At 31.9% G+C, this 22,784-nt stretch overlaps 1 protein-coding gene across 1 annotated transcript in view; it reads right to left on the reverse strand.

The window, feature by feature from the left end:
- LOC129226734 (fatty acid synthase-like) overlaps positions 1–22,784 on the reverse strand; it is a 271,075-nt gene that overhangs the window by 103,303 nt on the left and 144,988 nt on the right. Inside the window, exon 13 of the mRNA XM_054861363.1 lies at positions 21,847–21,928. Within this exon, the coding sequence (XP_054717338.1) occupies positions 21,847–21,928 (82 nt within the window). The remainder of the gene's footprint in view (positions 1–21,846; positions 21,929–22,784) is intronic.

Here is a 22,784-nt window from a genome sequence, read left to right on the forward strand (position 1 = left end):
AACGAGCCTATTTTCCCATATAGCCATATCAGCTTTCTAGTATCTGATCAATATTCTCAAAAATGGCTAAAATCGCAAATTATTTCAAACATATTTTTTAAATATTTTAAGCTGATTTCCTGGAATAAAATATGCCTTAGTCATCTAAAAAAAATAGATGCGTAAAAAAATTAAATAAATAAGCAAACAAATAACATAGCAGCACCTTTTAAACAAAGCAGCTAATACACGTTTTTCCATTAAAAAAAGTCTTTAACCGCTTAAAAAAAAAAAAAAATAACTAAATAAAATATGCTCATTAAAATAAATACATCATATCAAAAAAAAAAAAAATCGTTGTCCCCTGTTGCCAAAAAATATTTTTTTAAATAAATTAATGTAGGGCAGTGGTTTCCAACCTTTTCCCCCTTGCAAACTCCTTCCAAACTCCGAAGGAAGTTTGCGAACCCCTTGGGTACTAGGTAATAAGAACCAAGCAAAAAAAAAAAAAAAAAACGTGTGCACACACACACAAACATTGACAATAAAATGGTGGAGATTTTTTATTTTAGTTTGATGCTGCTCCATACTTTATAACAAGAACGAAAACGTAATTGCAAAATATAGAGTTACAAATATTGCTACGCACTAAAATGATCGCAAAAACATGAACACAAAACAAAGTCACCAAAAAATAAACACTGTGATTATTCAGTGTTGGGCTTCAATCTACATTAAAAAATTTTTTAAATAGAAAATTTGTGGAACAAAGAGCTCAAAGTTTGGCTGAAATTTTTCTGACACTCGGGTATATTTACCTCTATTACTAAATCAGAAGTCAATAAAAGAATGATCTAAAAAATATCTTTCAAGGCGCTGTCTCAGATTAACTTAATGAACTTTTTTCTTCCAGTAAAATGAGAAAGATCTCTAGGTTTTAGTCTTCTTGAAAAGGACTACGAGCCTAACTGTTTGATAAGGATATACTGCGCACATTAATTGTTTGATTGCTGAAGAATTTTCTTGTAATTACACTATAAGTGCGAAGTAAAATGCGTATATTGAAAAATAATAGAAGCGTCTATTTTTCAATATACGTGTTTATTCTTATTTTTACACAAAAGATGATTTTTAACAAAACAAATATTTTCAGCTCACTTACTACAAGTGAAGTTTTCTACGCAGATCTCATAAATTCCTTGTTTAAATTAGTGCAAATTAAGTTGCATTGTTAAATTCCGTTTTTTTTTTTTTTTTTTTTACTGCGATACCTCACACTACAAAACTTTCATCCACGAAAATTTTCCAAAAAATAATTTTCCATATTTCCTGTGGTATTATTGGGTTGCTAGTCATTCTTTCTCTTTTTCGACAAAAAAGTCTATGCAGTGTCTATTGTAGTCATGCAGTGTGAAAATTATAGCAACAAACAGCGCGAACTCACTTCTATGCATTTTGGACTCAACACACGGGGAGAGCGATAACTCTTCGTCGCGAACTCAAATGGTAAACTAAACTTCAGAATATTTGAGATGCTCCATGTAATGTTATTTTCATCAAGTTTAATCAACTTTTTCAATCAAAAGCTTCAGAGGAGACGGATGCTTTCAAATTCTTTCATCTGAGGACATAGTATTCACAAGTAGAGCTTTTTCAGCATGGATTCTGGGCTATCATTCTCAATGAAAGCGCTAAAACCGGCGCTGTGAAATGACAGGCTAAATTCTTTTAATGTAAAATGTGTCAGCAAGTATGCAAATATTTTCTTGGCAAGAGTATCGAATGTGTGAAACCAAAATGAATTAAAAAGGAGCAAAATTTACTTGAAACTGCTTGAACATGAGACTTCATCAGGAACAGGCATGTTAAAACTCTGCCATTACAATATTTTTTTCGCGAATCCCCAGGGGTTCGCAAACCACCGGTTGGGTGCCGCTGATGTAGGGGAATGTGGGGCAAAGTGAAATGGTTAAGATCACTAATTTCTTCAAAATGAACAAGTCGGAAAATTGTTTCGAAACTTACAGTACATAAAGAAAGAACATTGTATTTTAAAGCAAAACTTGCGTTTGAACAGTATTTTTATTTTTGGCAGTCTTCAAAAAGAAGTGGAAATTTTTCACTTTTTGTTTTCATGAGGCAAAGTGAAAAATTAAATATTTTTCTAATGAAATATTTTCCATTCGATTATAAAATATATTTTTGATCAAAAAATCAGTAAATAAAAGGTTGAATGAATAAATGAAAATATAATGAATCAATAAACGAATAATTAAATGAATCAATTAATTATTATATGAACAAAAATTAAGGTGCGGGTAAACGAATGAATAAATATGAAAATAAGTGAATGGATGAAAAAATAAATGAATTCCTAAATGAAGGAATGCTAATGAATTCAATTATAAATGAAAACGTAAGTGATTTAGATTACATGGTTGAGTAAGTAAATGAAACTACGACCTATTTCACTTTGCCCCGTATGTACTTGACTATTTATACAATTTATTTAAAATAGAAACAAGCTTAATATTAACTAAATTAATACTGCACTGAATATTAGGATGTCTCAATGAATACTTAAAATGTTAATAACAAGAACTTTATCATTTTATAGTAACAAAAATTATTTTTGACGTACAACAAAATGTTACAATATGAGTATCATTTTTTTTATAAAATTGAATGTATTACCAAATGCTTAAATCTTTGACGGTATTTTATTCCTGACTGAGGTAGACTACATACGGTGCTATATAGTTAAAATAATACCAGATAGGTGGAGCTAAAACCAGAGTCAATATTTCACTATTTCACTTTGCCCCATGTTTCCCTACTTTCCTAAATAAATAAAAACAATAAAATGTCAACTTAAAAAAGTAATTTTCATTGTCAAAAATATAAAAAAAAATCGTCTGCGCATATGTTTATGTAGAAACATAAAGGACTTCGAGTTTACCCGCCGAAAATTGAATACATAAATTAAAACTTTAGAGTGAAAATAAAAGCAAGTCATTTTAACAATAATTATTTCACAGTTAAAACCATGGCTGTGGAGTCGGAGTCAATCTCATTTTGGGATAAAAGAATCAGATTCGGGAGTCGAAAGTATTTAATTCAAAGACTCGGAGTTGAAATCGGGGATTTCCCTTTGAGTTCGCAACTCTGCCAATGTTTGCGGAGTCGGAGTCGGACTTATTTTAGGAGAAAGGAGTCGGTTTTGGATATCCAAGAATCGGAGTCAGTCATTTTCCCTCCGTGTATAAATTTTTGCCAAAGCTACGAATTAAGAGTCGAAGTCGGGGAATTGGAGTCCGACTAATTGTCGGGCACCGGAGTCAGGTGCCGCAAAATTCTCGGAGTCTGAGTTGGGAGTTTGTCGTCAAGAGCTATTTCCAACAAAATTTGTTCCAAGTAAATCCGCCTTCAAGTGCGGAATCTACATTGACTTTAAGTTTCCCCGTAGGTGCAAATGTTAAGGGATTTGAACTGTTCAAAATTGAATGGAAAATTGTTCAAATCAAAAATATATTTTACATGCATGTTTTTCATGAAAAGTTTTTTCCTACAGTGTTTGTTTGAAGCAAATTCACCCCTAAGTTCGGAATTGCCTTGAATTTCCCCGTAGGCGCTAAGGTTAAGTTTTTTTTTTTTTGAATTGTTCAATATTGAACGAAAAATTGTTCAAATCAAAGAGTGAAATTTTGGAATGAAGTATCCTTGCCGAGATCTTTCGAAAAAAAAAAAAAAAGCTCGAATCGGACTATTCACTCAAAAGTTTAAGGGGGGGGGGGCAGACAGACAGACCGACCGACAGACCTTTTTCCCCATCTTAATACCCTACTTTCCAATCTTTAATTTTTCGATATTTATTTAATTTTTTTTTATTTATTTTTGACTTGTTTTTGTTTTTCGCGATATTTTCAAGACATATTAAGCCTTCTTTCATGCTTTTTTCTGCTTTCTCTGACTTTTCCTGGGAAAGTAGGCTAAAATGCACTTGTACACCGAATTGAAATAAAACTTTTTTTTTAGAAACTCGAAGTTTCTGTTGATAAAACGTTGCCCCGATACCCCACATGCACTACAAAAACCTCCATTCAAATTAATAAATGTTTAGGTATCCTTCACTAGTCCTAAAATTCATAATTTTCTTAAAAAAATTGATTTTTTTCTATACATTCTTTGAAAAATGTAAGGTAAGTTTTTCGAAACTATTAGGCTTAAAAATATCTTTTCTTTACTAACTAGAAAGTCGCCCGTCAAGGTATGACGGGTGAAAATTGCGTCTCTTCTTCTACATTTTAATGAAGCAATAGCCTGTTTGGTGATACTTTAAGAGCTGACATTTTAACCGTAACTCCAGTGAATTAAAACTAAACTCCAGTAGATAGCGTTCATAGTTGACCGCTTTTTCGTTTCTTTATTCCCCTGAAATGACACAGTCTTACCAGTAAAACAGTTAATTTACTGGATCGAGTTTAGCTTTGTCACAATAAAACCTTTCCCTGCATGTTAAACATTAAGAAAATACGTTATCAAGTTATCATGCCGGGGCGCAAATTTCATTGTTGAAACACGCGCGTTACTGGATCATTGGCTATTATATACATGAGGATAGGTTTGTTTTCAAAACGATTGACAGTTTGGTGTTCTGACTTCATCCGTTTGTTTTATGTTGATTAAATTATTTTTTTGGCATTGCAAAAGCATGTAGTAAGGCATTGTTTTACACTTAATTCATTTCATGCAGTACTTTTTTTCATGATCGTAGATTAATAAGTCTTTTCTATTACTTAAGTTAGCTAGTAACGGAAATTTCCTAGTCCTGACAAGAAAATTCACATTTCTTAAATCTTTTTTGCACGCTTTCAAGCGACATTTTTACTTTTTGTGCATTGAAGAATTAAGTAATATTTTTTAGTTACAAAAAGCTGAAATAGATTTTACTGAACTGCTCACCTAACTGTTTAACATTTCAATACAGTTTGTGTCCGTAAATGCAACTCATGATTGCTAATTAACTCATGAGTGTATCCCCAGATAATTAATAGATAATTAATTTTTTTTATGTGCAAAATATTTCTTTATATTAGCTAGCAATAATGTTAAGGAAGCCTTATTTGTTTCTTCTTAGATAGTGTAAGTCTAAAAAAGGATATATTTATTTCTTATATGTAGTATATTGAAATGTACAATTGAATGTGAAGAGTATTTTAATCATCTCTCGAGCGTGTAACCCATTTATTTTGTAATATTTCGTGACGTATAGAAATATACAATTAAGTGGTAATGTATTTTTTGTTAAGGAAACAAGTGACCTAATTAAATATACAAAACCACCGATAGACTTTATTCCAGCGAAGAATCTTAATATATAAAAATCTTCTGTGCGTACGTTTGTCACCATAAGGCTTTTAAACGGCTGGACCGATTTTGATCAAATTTTTTGTGTGCAATTAAGTTGTGGCAAGCATGGTTTCGAAGCGCAATTGATCGAATCGGAAACGTTTTTGTTAATTTATTAATTAATTTAAATATTGGACGGTTATATCTCCCAAATGATTAATATTTATTTAAACCTATTGTTGAGCGAGAATTGAAATAAATATTTAATCCGTTGCCAAAGGACAATAAGAAAGACAGCTCTGCTTTTTGTAATGAAATTTCCTACTGTGATATGTCACAATTGAGAATAGATAAAACTTAGATAGAGTGAAGCCTTCATTTCTTGAAAGCAACGGTTTTAGGTCCAGTGATATATTTTAAAATAAAGTACTGGAAGAAATCGGGTATATGCATAGAGTAAAGAAATATACATAGAGAGGCCCCGTCTATGGTAAAAAAGATATGAAATTGAATCCGGAATATCAGGATACAGCGATGCAATGATGAGCGGGGTTATGATAACATGATCGCTTCGCGAGAAGTTTTCACAATCTCGCAAAAGAACCAAATGAAGTAGCTGTCGGATTGGTTTGCATTTTAATTTATATTTTAATTCAATTTCAAAACGTGCTTCAATAAATCTAAGTTTAAATTGACAACCAATTGAGATTCAGTTATGGAATGTTTTGCATCAAATGGCTTCTCTATGCAATTCCTTTACATTATGGGTAAACGTGTCTTCTTTCGTCGTAGTTGAATCAAGTGGCCGGATCGGTGCTTTAGGTTTTCTAACCAAATGATCAGAAAGTACCGTACCTCGCAAAATTTGTTTTCAAATCCATCTGAGTTTTGGCACCAATGTCAAGAAACGTAGTTCAGGATTATCAAACTAAACAGCACGTTATTAAAGGAAAAGATGATGGAATTTAAGGACGAAACAAATTTTATTTTCGTCCAGATAAATTACAACAGGGTAATTCTGTACACAAAAGATCAGTGCAGTGGAATATTTTTATCTTTGGTGGAAAGAACAAATTAGGCTATATATGAAGTTTTAAAAGTTTTCTCTCAAAAGATCGCACAACTAATCGGTCGGAGTTGGCTTCGCTCACTGATCGGCCGGATTACAGTAACGTGGTTGCTTGGCGACTTTGTCTACAAACAATAGAGTTGCGTGATCATTTGTTTACATTTTAAAGTTACTGTTAATGTAATTTATTGTATTTTTTGCTTATTTTGCGAAATATTTCAAGTTGCAAAGAATTGGTTTTTGTTTTTAAAAACTTTTTAGTCAGTTTAGTTGAAGAATGTGTTTATTTTACATCGGGGGGGGGGGGGGGGGGGGGGGAGTGATTTTCGCATATTCAAAGAACTGCTTTTACCTTTATCATTTTTTTAAACGATATCCTTTCGATTGTTTTATTCTTCTTCATATGGGAGATGTTGCAGCGGGATTTCCCGTTTGTTCTAAATGGGTCGTTTTACACTTAATATCTGAGGACGCTTTTTATCCTTTTAGTATGACTGAAGGAACAAACCATCAAGTACGGGAGAAAAAATAGTTAATAAAACTACTGCTCAGTGGGCATTAGATAAATCAAGTTGTAATAAACATACGCATTCTGACACCAAGCAGCTTAAAACATTTTCTTTTTACTTATTTTTTTCAACGAAACGGTTCAAACACTTGATAGTTTATTGAAATTTTTTAACTTTTCAATTTACAACGTTTGGACAGAACAACGTCTGTCGGGTCCACTAGTTCTTCTATAAATCTCATGAGTGTAACCGCTCATGAGTGTTACTTTTAACAGGTAACATTCATGAGAAGTGAGTAACACTAATGATAAAAGAGATCCAAATAATGAGTAGATCCATAGTTATAGATACTGTATCCGCTTTAACTCATACCTTTATCAAAGAGATATCTTTTTTCACGCATTTTAATGTAACAAATTCTCTTTTATTAAAAACTCGAAAATATCGCCGGTCAAGGTATGACGGGGAAAAATTGCTTCAACATTTGAACGAAGCAATTGCCTGTGCAGTGATATTTTGAAGCTTGAAATTTTAACTCTGCCTCCAGCGGATTACCCCTTAACTCTAGCAGATAGCGTTCATTGCTGACCACTTTTTCGGTTCTTCATCCCTCTGAAATGACACAGTCTTACCAGTAAAACAGTTAATTTGTCGGATCCAGTTCAGCCTTGTCAAAATAAAGCATTTCCCTGCATGTCAAACATTTCCAAAAAATATTATCAAACTATCATGTCTTGGAGCGAGTTTCTTTGCTGATGACGTCAGCGTTACTCGTTCATTCGCTATTATATATATTAGAGCCGCTATATAGATAGGCCGGCGCATCAGCTTAAGTTTAGCCATTTTGGATCGGATATTTCATTGTTGTGCTGCTACTGTTACCACAGCAAAGTTTCGGATTTCGCCAAAAGTGCCGAAAATAATGTTTTATTTAATAAACAATTCACGTGCCGCTAATAATTACTCACAGTAAACAATCATCAAACGCGATAACTTTCCAGAAAAGACAACCACTCAGACACGCGCTCCGATCCAAAATGGCTAATCTCAAACTGATGCGTCGGCTCTTATATAGGGGTCTTAATATATATGAGGATTGAAGAGTGAACACTTACACAAAGCTAATGATTCCAAAAATAAAATTTGTGTACATTGTTTAGGAAAGACTATAATTATCAAAATATGATATTCAAATAACTACATATTTTAGAAGAATTACTGCCAAAACTCAGCAATAAATAATTTAATGAGTCCATCTCTCATTAGTGTTACCATTAGGTAGAATCCATCTCAATTCAACAAGGGGCGTGATATGATGGTCTCCGATTTTTTTGGAATTTATCATATGTTAAAATTCATAAAAAATTAAGAAATACTTTTTTTTTGTTTTGCCCAAAAAAATTCCTGGGCCGAGACACAGGCCGCCAAAGATGTCATGTCATGACTTCTCATTTGGAATTTTCGTCAAAAACTTTAAAGTACATTATCTCAAGAACGGTAGAACATATTTTGTTGCGGTTTGTTTTATTTAAAAGGATATTTTTCTTGTTTAAAAAAAAATGCAACATTTTTAAATATGTACTTTAATTTTTTTACCACAGTCTTTTGAAAAAAAAAGTTTAAAATAATTTTTTTGATTTTTCTTAAAAATGCCAATTTTAAAAATTTTAATTTTTTTTACAGTTTATTAGTACTATTGAGCACTACGTTCCCTGAAAAGAAGAGCTTCCACTTTTCCTTTTAAGAGATTTTAGATGCATTTGAAAAAATGGAGTTCTCTAAGGAACTCTTTACGTAATGGCAAAAATAAAAATTCAAAAAAAAAAAAAAAAAAAACGCAACAAGTGGCCAGAAAACACTTGTGATTAAGTTATGTAGCAAAATTTTCATTTTAATTTGGCATTCTATTCAGGATATTGAATTTAGTGAGAACAAGATGGCATATTGCGCTTAACGATTTTTCTGGTGCTACGCTGAAAAGTTGCGTGGGGAAATGCAGCCAATCGGCTGGAGACTGCGTTCTTATTTTCATAAAAAATAAAACTCCTGGATAAAGACTCAAAATGAAAATTTCGCCACGACGAAATCCCAATTGACGAAACCCTTTTTAACGAAAATCCCAACTGAGAGTTCATGACAGGACCGCCATCTTTGGCGGGTTGTATCTCGGCCCAGGAATTTTTTAGGGCAAAACAAAAAAAAAAAAAGTATTTCTTAATTTTTTCATGAATTTTAACATATGTTAAATTCAAAAAAAGTTGGAGACCATCTTACCATTTTGTCCTAAAACTGAGTTTTTAAAGTAGTTTAATCAAGATTTGTTAGATTATTTATTTTTAAAAAATAAGAAAGGTAACAATCATGGAACAACAGTGACTTGCCAAGAAGTTTTTTGGAATTTCTAAAATCTAAGCAAATTAACTCACAAATAATCACCAGGTTAGAAAGCTGTAAATTGTAAGAAATTTATACCTAGGAAAGTTTTAATGTTTATAACAACAAAAATTTCAAATTGTGTCGAACCTAATGTGCCAATGCATCTGAAAATTCAATAATAAAAATGAAAGTTTGTCTGGATCTCTGGATGTCTGTCTGGATCACTGTGACGTGCATTGCGCCTAAACCGTTCGGAATTTTTTCATGAAATTTTGAAGAAAATTAGTTTGTAGCATGGGAATGCGCACCTCAAAGCGATTTTCTGAAAAGTCAATTTTGCTCCATTTTTATTCTATAAGTAAACCTATTTGTCACATAAATTTGTAGGAGAAATATTTGGTTCACATTTTAAAGTTTCGGGTTATTCGAAAGCTTGGAAATTTCTGCAGGAGCTGTAGGAATCGTTTATAGAAAACCAAAATCCAAGGCTTATCTTTAGCAAGCCAAACCATTAAGCTCGAGAATAAAATGAAAAAATAATGATAAATAGAAATTATTTTCGAAACGAAAATTAAAAACTTTTTTATGTTACCATGGTTACGTGTTTCATTCTCTTTGATTGTTTCACTACTTTTTTTTTTTAAATGTTTTGTTTTAAATATTTAAATAGCTAATTACAAAAGGATTGCCGTGGCACACAATGTTTTTATATGCATGTAAATGTGTGAGTAACTACACTTGTAATTTTAATAATCTAATAAAAGATTATATTCAATAAATTTATACTTTTCAAAACACTTTTAAAACGTAAATACGTCATGTATATATTATTGTGTATTAAGAGTCACTTTTTTTAAAAAGCTGGACACTTTTGATAGTTGATGTCTTCAATTTTCGTAAAAATTTCAGGATGTGTTAGCGGTACTATGATAAGAAAAAGTGAAGTTTCTTTTTCTAAAAAACTTATTTGCTTGTCCTTGAGTAGGGATCAAAGTTTTAGGTCATGAAATAAAAAGAGCTAAATATATGATTGCTTTGCTTCAAAAGCAATGAGTGAACCGAGCCAATTCTTTTACATAAGGATGATACTTGATACTAGGTACATTCTAGTATAAATATTTTGGTGACTCACTCATGGATTTGAGGTCAAAGGTCAATTAAACATGCAATTTTTTAAACTTTGTTTGCCTAAAGCCGTGAGCAACCCTCGGAAATAAGTATATGATTAACTACTCACCGCAGTATATTACTACGAAAAACATAAAATAGCTTTTGTTTCTCTTGGCTTTAGTTGTTAAACGGTATCAAAGTCGATGATTTTTCAAAAATCTCCAGGTTTGGAGGTCAATAACTTTGATCACAACGGGTCAACAACTTTTGGACACTGCTGTAGTTATAGTCCGAGTGGTTTCGTTTAAAGTCCAGGCTAGAAACACATGGCATCTAATCAGTTTTTTTAATTACGCTGTCTCAAAGTTGATAATTTGAAACAGCAAGAATCAAAGTTTTAGGTCAATTACTCTAATGCCTGAGTCAATAACTTTGAGTAAGAGCTGTAATTATGCTCTACGTGGTGTAGTTTTAGACGCATGTCAGAAAACAGTGAGATCTAATCATCCCACTTAATTAAACGGTCTGAAAATTGATGTCTAACAAACCTATTGTCTAACAAGTCTGTGTGTGTGTGTGTGTTTTTTGTATTTGTGTTTTTGCTTTTGAGCCAAATTTAATAAATTTGTTTATTTATAAAAGTTTATCAGTAACTAGTGTATAGGCTACTTCTACTGTAATTATGAGCTCAATCTCTTACTTAATTGCAATTCTCTTCCTAATATATAGCATGAATTTATGATCATTATAAAGTCAAAAATAACCAAAGATGCATGTGAATTGTCACAATGTTATATCAGAGTGATTCCACCTCAACTGACCTAAATTTTTAAAATTGTCCCTGTTCGATCATCCCAGAATGGGATGAAATTTTATAGAGGTGTAGAGATGTCTTTGAAACTAACCTATGCAAATTTTCAGCTTCCGAGATCCAAATCCTGAGGATCTAGGATATCCCAAATGACGGATCATCTTTGTACGAAGAACTGCCATGTTGTGGTCAAAGTTACCGAAAATTTTACTACACTAGAAGCATGAACATTTGGGAGCTTAAAGTACATTTGGCTGTTGATTCGTTCTGGTATTTATGTGAATTTGAGCTCATAAGATTTTGAGTAGCACGCATATAAACTCGTGAAAAAACGCTCTTTTATACTGAAATCATCATTTTTCAGACCGTTTAATTGAGTAAGATGATTAGATCTCATGGTTTTCTGACATGAGTCTAAAACTACACCACTTAGAGCATAATTACAGCTCTTGCTCAAAGTTATTGACTCAGGCATTAGGGTAATTGACCTAAAACTTTGATTCTTGTTGTTTCAAATTATCAACTTTGAGACCGCGTAATTAAAAAAGTTGATTAGTTGCCATAGGTTTCTAACCTGGACATTAAACTACACCACTCGGACTATATTTACAGCTGTGTCCCAAAGTTGTTGACCCGTCGCGATCAAAGTTATTGACCTCTAAATTTGTCCATTTTTAAAATATCATCGACTTAGAGACCGTTTAACTGCTAAAGCCAAGAGAAACGAAAGCGATTTTATATATTTTTTTTCTTAGTACTATACTGTGGTGAGTAGTTAATTACCAACCTATTTCCGAGGGTTACTCACGGCTTTAGCAGATATCCGGGCCCAAACAAGGCAATAAAAGTTTAAAAAATTGCATTTTCAATTGACTTTTGCCCTCAAAGCCATGAGTGAGTCACCAAAGTATTTATACTAGCATGTACCTAGTAGTATCCTTATTTAAAAGAATTGGCTTTGTTCTTTCATTGCTTTTCAAACAAAACAATCATATATTTATCTCTTTTTTCTCATGACCCTAAACTTTGACCGCCACTCAAGGGCCAACAATTCAAATTTGAGAGGAAAGAAGCTTCACTTTTTCTTATCACAATACTAGCAAAATATCCTGAAAGTTTTAGGAAAATTGAAGATATCAACTATCAGGCTCCCATTGACTTTGTCTAACTTTAAAAGAAAAATGACTCTCAAACACGTAAATTTCGAATTTTAGCCGAATTCATGGCGTATGCGTGAATTTAAGATCTTATGTTAAAGTTATAAAATATTTTTTCAGGTTCAAACTACGCAATATATTGATAACTTATGGTTGTTGCGCTATGCAAATTATTATTATTATTATTTCTAATTTTTGAAAAATTCCATTTTTAGCATATTTTTTCAAACTTTCAGCCTCATGCGCGAACTCAAGATGTCAACTCAGATTTTTTTTTAAAACTTTGCCCCTATTGAGAATAAAAACAACTACATCTTTTATGAGGTAATGCAATTCCGAAATTTAAATTTAAAAAAAAAAAAGATTTTTTCGAATGACTGGTACACAGTGCTGGTTGACACTTACATACGCGAGTCGGCACGGGCTGCTGTTGTTAAAATTACATAAAAAAATTTTTTACAAGTGTCTTAGCAAAAAAGGAGAAATATAAGAGGATGTGTGACTTGAAAAAAATCGATTTTCACTTTTTTGGGACAACATCTATGTACACCAAGCAGTATAGGAAAATATAATGTATACATACTCTTTTAAATTTGATTTGTACAAAATCAGTTGAAGAGCGAAAGAAAATGCCTAACTATTAAAGAATACTTATTTGTATGTTTCCGGAACTTCAACATCTATTGTCAAAAGTAAAACATACGTGTTTAACAACCACATGACATACTGTTCAAGTTAGGAAAATAAAAAAAAAATAATTACGTAACTTACCTAATTTTGTCCCCATTTGGTTCTTGCCTTAAACAATTCGTCATTCCTATTACTCCACTATCAGGACATTTTTCAGATACCAGCCATACCCTACTATATAGCTTATCCTGTAGAGCAGATTGCAGTTCGCCAAGCCATTGGTTTTCATTGCCTTCTAAAATGTGCACTATCTTACTTGGCTTTGGTAAAACTGCAGTTCGCAACACATAAACAGAATTTCCAAGAGAATCTACAATTTTACAAACAACGACTAAATTTTCTAACTTAAAAATATTTTCAACAGCATATTCTGGTTGAACTGGAATTTCTTCATCGCAGAGTAAGCATAAGAAAGATTCAGCGGGTAAAAGTTGATTTTTCAGGAACATTATGATGAATCCATCTTCATCAATTATTGATAATATAACTTTCAACTGATTTCGTAGATCAATTAAAGAACCATAAAAGAACGAACTTATTACAACATACTGGTCCTTATCATTAGAGATAGAAATAAGTTCTGAAAGTGATTTCAGTTTTATGTGATAGGGTTCTGATTTTTCTCCTGTATTTTCATTTTTGGATACTAATATTCTATTTTTAAATTTTAAATCTATATATTTTTTAACTGACTCAGAAAGAAAAGATAAAATTGGTGTAGAACCTTCATTTATTTCCAAAATATTGAGCTTCCTTATGCTATTTTCTAAAATTACATCTAATACAACTCTGAGACAATTATCATCTAACAGAACATAACTCAGTGCCATACGTCCAAGATTATTTACATATTGGTAAAATATTTCTCTGATACGCTTCTTAGGATTCACTTTAAAATTTAGTTTTGATATTTGTTTCAGAGAATTTAATAAACTATTTTCAATGGCCTGCTCACTTAATTTAATATCATGCCCTGTATCTTCAAAAACTGTGGGCAGTTGCGCTTGTTTGCCAACTATTTTTTGTAAATCCTTCAAAATGGAATTACATGCATTTATATAACTTAACTGCTTTTCATGTAAACAATGAAATTCGTTTGGATTTATGTACGGTATAAATGTATATTTTTCTATAGTAGTCGTTGAATTCTCATATGAGGAAAAACGAAGAGCATGATCCACCTTTAACTCTGTGATTTCTATACCTGAAGATCGGCATCTTTGGCTGAAGCGGTTGAAACTGACTGGAAATCCTACAAAAAAAATAAATAAATAGTGCTCTATTTAGTACGTTATATCTAGACAGTATCATTTTAAGATGAGCAAGAAAAGTTTTCTGGCAGGGGTTTTCAAAATCGAAAATTATTGCTTACTTTCTCACTCATTTCTAATGCACAAAATATAATTTAATATATTCAGCCAAACAGTTTTCATGATTTTGTAATTACTCATTCATATTACTTGCTTAAAACTAATTAATATTTCATGTTGATATCATACTGACTTTAAAATGAAGAAACAAGGAAAAGGAGCAAAATATATTTATCATTATCAGTGCATGTATGGCGATGTCTGAGCTAAATAAAAAAAAAAAAAAAGCCTAAATAAACTGAAACTAAGCTCCCCCATAAAGTTGAAAAGATAAAGCATTTTCTTTAACTTGAGTGCGCACACAACCTTTAAGCTAATAATACTGTGAATAATACGTTTGTGCTGCAAAGTAAAAGTAGTAAACAACTTAGATAAAATACAAAGCAATTGATTACAGACACGTGTTTTCGGGTTCACGGAGCCCTCTTTTTTAGTGCAAAGAAGTAGAAACTTTTGAGTGTAAAGACATCCGAGAAACATTCAAAAGTTCATATTTCTTTGTATTGCATAAGAGATTCCTTGAAACCCTGATACTCGTGTCTATAATGAATTGCTTTTCCGTGCACTTTCTTCATTGTTTTTTACTATTACTTTCACACAGCGTTTCTCAACTCTTACTCATGTTTTTTGCATTGCAATTTAAAAGTCCTAGAATTTGGTTATTTTTAATAGCGTCATGTGAATATCAGCTGTGAAGAATATTCATTAGTATTTCATTCAGTTTTATTCACTTTCTAAACTATTTATTTTGTTTTCACTCTGCACACTTTCATACTATATGTTATAGCAATGTTTGCAGTAAATTACATTTATTTATTGTTAATAAATATATTTATCAGTTTTTTATTGAAGATACACTAAAAAATATATTTTGGAAAATATTTTTTTTCGCCGATTAATAGCTAATGCCGATTAGTTGGCGCATCCTTACTTCCAACACCCAAATTCTTAGCTACAAAAGCATAACAGATCACTCGAATTACTCAAAAAATTTAGAATTGACTTTTATTTAGTAAAAGTTGCATTCAATGATGGGAAAGCATTAGTCTAGCAAACTACTTCAACAGAAATAGGTGGAATTTATTTAAGCAAAAAAATAACAACACCGAAAAACAAATATGAACGAATTTTGTGTTCCTCAATATACTTTGGGTGTTTCTTTTAGCACCTCTTAAAGAAGTGCTAAAATAGAACATGTTTGCAAACATTTTCTTTCACCATCTAATTTTAAGAAATTTCATTTATACGTTTTGGATTATATAGGCTATCTTATAGCAGTTATAAGTTTACTACAGTTTTCTTTCATATGCATTTGATCCATCGGTATATTTTTTTATTCATTACAGCAACAGAGTATGTAACAACAAACCAAATTCACTTTAATAAGTTTTATATTTAAGGTCTTGAGCAGATGGCGATGGCGTTCCATATCATTTCGGTTTCACGCAAGATAATGGTCGCTGAAGTTATCTTTCAGCAAGTGGAAATGCCCCTCCATCGGTTCCCATATTTCATTTTTTTAACATTGAAAGAATCTTACGAAAATATGAAGATATTGCTTCATGAAATTGGCTACTCATATATTAAATTGGAGCCTATGTACAGTTTTTAAAGTAATTGCCATTATCATTGGTCTGAAACTCGGTTGTACAAAATACTGCTATTTTGTACTCTGTGCAAGTGGGACAGCAGGGTGAACATTACATCAAAAAGAAATGACAAGAGGGAAAACAATATATTGCAGGTAAAAAAAAAAAAATTCAAAACGTTCCTCTAATTGATTTTTAAAAAAAAAATCTACTACCTTAAACAAAGTTGGGATTAATGATGAATTTCATTAAAGCAATGGATAAAAAAACGGTGTAGATTTCAATATTTGCAGGAATAGTTCCCATCACTCACTATGCAAAAAATTCTCTAGCTAATTCAAAAAATTATAAAAATAATTAAAATAAAATAAATAAAGAGAGATTGAAATCATGCCATTATTTGTTTTTTTACTCCCCTTTATTGAGTATTTCAAATTATATTTTTCATACATGAAAATTTTTTGATTTTTGAATGAATTAAATGTGTTACAAATTGCAAGAAAAAAATGTCCAAAACGTAGTTGTTGCAAATTCAATTTCGGTTGAGTACAATTTTTTTTTTAATGAGGTTAAAACAAACGTCAATATGAACGTTCAAATGAATTTTGATAATTACTTCATTTAAGTAAGCCACTTCAGGTAGTAGTAAAGAAAATTTGCGTATACAGTTGACTATGAACACTTCATCATCTTAAGTGGTTGTGCTACTAGGCTTTCATTTGGTTAATGATAATTTTGTGCATGATTTGTAGTATTTTTGTTTGTCTTGATCATCTGTGTGTTTGTCATTAACATCTACGGTTACGTCCAATCATGGCATCTTTTTTCTGTGTGTAAGGAGACCAATTGATTTTTTGTTGGCGGGAGGGATAGTGTAACGCAACAAAGATGTTTGTTACATCTGGGTTTTTCTATCGCAATCAGTGGTATCTGATTTCGGCTCAGTTTGAGCCTTAACCATTTTCTATTTACAGTCGAAATGCTGTCAACCCTGGCGACTTTGTGATTCATTTCTACGCGTTAGTTTTTTTTAAACCATTTTTTAAAAGTATATTTTGTGCATATTGATTTAGTAAATTTAATCTTGGGTTAATTTTCCGTTTAATAGGAAGATGCGTAGGAATAGGCGGTTCTTTACACAGCGTTACCTGCACAATTATGACCGTCGAAAGTAAGAATGATGGATGGTCTGTATTAGAAATGAATGTTCCGTTCCTCTCGATGCTGGGTTTGCTAACCCAAACTTCGAGAAGGCTGACTTTCCTGATTTAAAAAAAAAAACAACGTTTTGCTTATTACGAACTATTTTTTAAGTTTAATATATTACATATTTAATCAGAAAAATTCTAAATGTCTCAGCTCAAGAATTAAGATTTCAACAATTGTAAAGGAAGTGAATTATCTGGTCAACTCATTAGTGACAATTTGATTAGGGATGATGTATTTATTCCCTTTTGAGGCCAGAAAATTGTTCATGCTGCGGAAAAGGTTGGAAGTAAACAAAATGGAACTGGACAAGAGTCAGTTGAAACAGTAACTTGTACCTTTTATGGTTTCAGCTGATTTTTTTTCCCGAGAGCATAGCAAAGTTCTAATAATTTACAATTTTCGGTATTTTGAAAGATTGGATTTTTGTATCAACAAACTAAGAACTTTTGATAAACATTTATGAGTGTGCCAATAATCCACAAGATGATGCCAGCCATTGCATTCCATAGTCCCTTTTAAGAGTACGCTGGCCAGCGTACACTGTTAAAACAATTCAGGAACGTTCCTTGAAAATAATGGTGCAGCTAATATGCCAAATTTGTGCCAGTAACATATCTTGCAAAAACCAAGAACGTTTTCCGCTAAAAGTCAGAAACCTTCTTGAAACTATCCTTGAATCTTTCTGAAGAATTTGGAAATATCCTCGGTTAAAGCCTGTCTGGAACCTTCAAGGAAAATTCGGTAGGTTTAATGTAATTGTTTAGAACCTTCCTGAGTTACTAAGAAAGTTTCAGAAGCATCAATGCAACCATGGCCAAAGCAGAACTGCAAGTAAGAACCATGGCCAAAACAAAATAGGAACTGCAAGTAAGAACCAAACTTCTCGCTTGCCTGACAATTCTTGCTTCGCAAAAAGCTGCAGCTATCCAGAAACTTATTCGATCTCTGGGAGCTTAGTCAACCTGAACGGGCCGTAATCGAACTAAAGCCGAAATACTTATTAAACACGATCAATCAATGTTTAAACCAGTAACTAAATATAATTTTCAAAAGAGTGAAAAGTTTGCAATCATTTATCTTGTAGCAATTCAGAAAACCTTTTTTGCAAATATACTTTTTCTGATTTTATGGGGAAATAGATGAAAACTCGTGAAATCCTGAAACGTACCAAGGAAATAATCAGTAACTTTCCGGAAATTTCTTACAGTGTAAGTTCATTTTAATATTGGTAAGAAAAAGTTATGATTTTAATGAGTAGCTACTCTTAAAAAAAAATAGTCAAGTCCCGACTTACACGAGAGATGCGTTCCACGCGCGTAAGTCGAAATTTTGCGTTGTAGAAAAGGGTATGTACAATTTTTTTTTGTTGAAACATACCAAATTATTTTAGACACCAACCAACACCTCTCAAACTGCTTTAAAGCAGTCTTTAACTATACATTAAAGTTTCTTATAATTAAGAACTGTACTTTTACTGTATGTAAAAAATAAAAAACTGCTTCATTCATAAAAAAAAGAAAAAAAAAAACTGTTAAATGCACAAAATAAATGATCAATGGCAAGAAAAGACATAAAAAAAAAGTACATGGTACGTACATCACTGAAACTTATTGTCATGCTACCGTCGACGTACTTTTTAATTGTTGAATCATGTCGAATATCTTTTTTTTTTTTTTTTTTTGCCAGAAACTTTCTTTTTCTTCCCATATTTACAAGCTTTAGATGAAGTAGTGCACTAAAGTGCCATTTTATTTCATCAACTTTAATATTTAGAAAGTAAAAAGAAAGATGCCGAGTAGTTACTTGATGCACTAAGAAAGCGATGCGTGGACTAGTTTTGTGAAGGGAACTTTCGCTATCAGTGACGCCATTGGGATAAAATGTGTTAATAATAATGGACGAAATTAATGTTTAGGGTCCAATAACGAAACCGATACTTCCTTCCAAAAGCATTCGTATTGCGGACGAGGAATTCGCGTAAGCCCTAAAATTCGTTACTCCGGAAAAACTCGCGTTATAGCCATTTCGCGTAAGTCGAATTGCGTTGTAGCGCTAGTCGACTACATTCAATTACCTTTGCATTTTTTTTATTGATAGCTAAACATTTTTTTTTCATCACTTGGCAACTCCTTTAGCATTTTCAGAGCACTCGTAAATTTTCATTTTGGTTCTACATGTTTTCATCGTATTGTTACTATGCAATGATTGTTTTCCTTACGAAAAGTAACTTTTTTCAATTTAAACACAGTTCTTCGAAAACTAAAGTTGCTGGGGTTTGATTTGATATGCATAATGGGGGATTGCTTCAATCTCTTTCGTTTCGGCCATCATTTGCAGACCGCTATGATCACTGAAAGGAAATTAATTCATCATTGAGATTGTTAATACCTTCTTTTTTCATCACTGCATCCTAATTCATTCTTGAATAATCTATGCATTTACTGTATGCACATGAATGCATCAATCAGAACATTCAGTTAGACCATCTGAAACAAGTTTGGTGTCATATTTATAATTGAACGGAAAACCCAAGAAAAATCTTGGATGTCCAAAACTTATGTTGCTAGGAAATTAACATAAACAAGAAATGGCTGAATAGGAAATTTTCGTAGTGTTTGAATTTATATGTAATTGCTTTCCACTACAATAAACATTTCATTATAAAATAATCGCTATAAATGAAGGCGATATATGTGTAAATCATACAGGTCACACTCGCAACGCAAGTTTGATTTTTTTACTAAAAGCAAAAGAACATATTAACAAATTTTATTTATTTTGGATGAGTTCTGATTGAAGATACCTTGTGTCACCAGAAAGTTTTGAAACGATGGACGACCAACACGGGTTTTGCTTTGCCTTTAATTGTTTCACAAGTAGGGGATTGCAATACCGGACTGAAAATTCAATACCGGCATTCGGTATTTTTAAAACGTGATACAGAAATACTGACATTAATAGCGGTATTTGAAAAATCTCAAAAATTGTTTGAAAACATATTGTTTCGTTGCCACATTTCATACATTGTTTCGTTGCCACATTTCAGAATTTTGTACCAAATTTGTATTATTATGAAAACGTATTGTGAATAAATATAAAATGAAGGAACAAATGTCATAATAAAAAATCAATATTAGTAAAAAAAAATGCATCTATTGAACTGTCTCTAAGCCTGGAACTCATTTTAGTACTCAACTTTCCTACCATTGAAACTACTCTTTCTGAATTCATGCCGGTCGGTTGTACTGTTTACAATGCGTGATTGCCTCCTCTAATTTAATTGCCTGAAAGTATTTTATTTTCAAAAAAATTTTGTCTGCTGCTTGTGAAGTTTGGATAAAAACTTTTGTGTGTGTGTGTGTGTTTCTTTCGTATCATGTATTTTTATTATTTTTTTAATTTAAAGCTAGCTGAAATTTCTTTCCTGAGAGACGATACTTTTCCAATATTAATATTCATTTTCTCTTGAACAGGAGGGGTTTGTGTTTACTTTTTATTAGCCCTTTGGTTTGAAATTACGATAAACTTGACTAAATTTGATCTTGTTGGTTTCTCTAATTCGTTTTAGCTTTCTTTTCAAAACATTTTGCAATTATAATTATGTAAATATCTGAAAATATCTTTGAGTTCGTGGAACATATTTATGCTTTTCCTCTATGCAAATTTTCAAGGCAATGTATAATTTCTGAATACTATCTTGCCAAGTATGAAGCCAAATAGAGAGACGGCACAACAAACCAATACTGGTGCCAACAAATTGCCATTTGTAATGCTTACAAGAAACATTTTTTGTCAAAATTTAGAACAGTTGAGACAAATATTTAAGAAAACAAATCATAAATCGTTCCTGTAATTGATGGTTTGAATAAATTATTCATCGGACAAAGGAGGAGGAGGGGGAGCATTCAAAATTACACTCGAAATTAACTTTTCCAAAAGGAAAAATGAGCGATCAGGGAAATGGAAAAAATAAATACATGGTGCACAACATACTTTTGTTTAATGCTATTCTCTTAGTTCATGTTTTTGAAGCTAAGTTTTTGCATCAATAAATTGATTTCGGTTCTGTATCATGGCAAATAAATGCCCACTTAAAATATAAGTAGATATTTCATAAGTGAAATTCAAAATTCTTGAATTAAAACTATTTATTATTTTTAGCTAATACCGAAAATACTGGTATTTTTCTCAGCAAATACCGGTATTACAAAATTGCAAAATTGCTCAAAATACCGGTATTCGGTATACCGGTATTGCAATCCCTATGCACAAGGGTTTAACAATTCATATTTGTGTTCAAATAAAGTCAAACGTTTAAAAAAAATTATGTTTGAAAAAAGTAAAAGGTCAAATTGCTTTTTTTTATTTCGAATTGTTTTGGTAAGAAAAAAAAGCTTCAAATAAAATCTTAAATTTTGGATTAATTTTTTATCAGAGGATTTACTACAGTCACCACATTTTTTCTTGCAAAAGATTCATTCATTAAAGGAAGTGTAATATTCTATTAAATTCACAAGAAATATTTACCTCTGGTATGAGTGTGCTCCTGACCTTTTATATGTTCTTTCAAAACTGTTGGATCAATTTTAAAAGATAAAGCTCCCGTTGGCAGTGGAAATAATCTGCACTCATTGACAAATCCAAAAAATAAAAGATGTGCATCAAGAAAAGTTATCCAGTTTTCTTTCCAAGAAACATGACCATTTGTTCCTAAACAAAAAGAAAAAAAAGGTTTTTACATTTTATTAAAATTACATTTTATTTAAAGGTTTTTACATTTTTGATGACATTTCACAATTATGCTCGTAATGCCCCATGTAAAAATAGATGAAATTTGGATAAATTCATGAATTTAGCCGCACCTTTTGTTGTTGCTCACCATGGTGCATCAAAATTAAAAAAAAAAATCTTGCTGTATAATTCAATGATTATCACACAGCATTTTTTTTTTTAAGGTAACAGTTGAAAGATTTTTTTTTTCTAAACCCTTACACTGCGTCTCGCCGCCAGTATTTCAGGTCAAGACGCCGCACCTGTGCGGGAGTTATGTCGTGCCTGGCTGTAAATGGATTTGAAAAGTGCTGAGCAGTATTTTACTTGATGAATTTTCCTCCTTTTGTTTTGTGTTTTCGATACCAGCGTTAAGTATCCTGCAGTGTTGAAAACTACATAATTATCTCGAAGATCGCTGTTATTAGGGAAAAAAGTTCATCATATTAATCAAACCCACAAAACATACTCCAGTAATATAAAAGTAATTAACATAGTAAAATAAGACGTGGCTGGATAAAGTTCAATTTTAGTTAAAGCGGTATCCAGTAAACAGAAAATGCAGCATTCTTCCGGAACACGGTGGGACTTGCGTACCACATTTTTTAAAGAAGAATAACGTGTTCAGTCACACAGTACTGTATGCAAACCTTACATTGAGTTTAGAGTTCTAAATCATGCATGGTTTCGAAATAACTGGTCAACAAGGTTTCTGTTCTTTCTGTTCCTCAGTAAGTTAGTTATGACTTTTATATTTTAGGGGATGTTGAAAAACAGCATGACAAAAAAAAAAAAA

Source organism: Uloborus diversus, chromosome 7 (genome assembly GCF_026930045.1).
Source record: "Uloborus diversus isolate 005 chromosome 7, Udiv.v.3.1, whole genome shotgun sequence".
Classification (NCBI taxonomy): Eukaryota; Metazoa; Arthropoda; class Arachnida; order Araneae; family Uloboridae; genus Uloborus; species Uloborus diversus.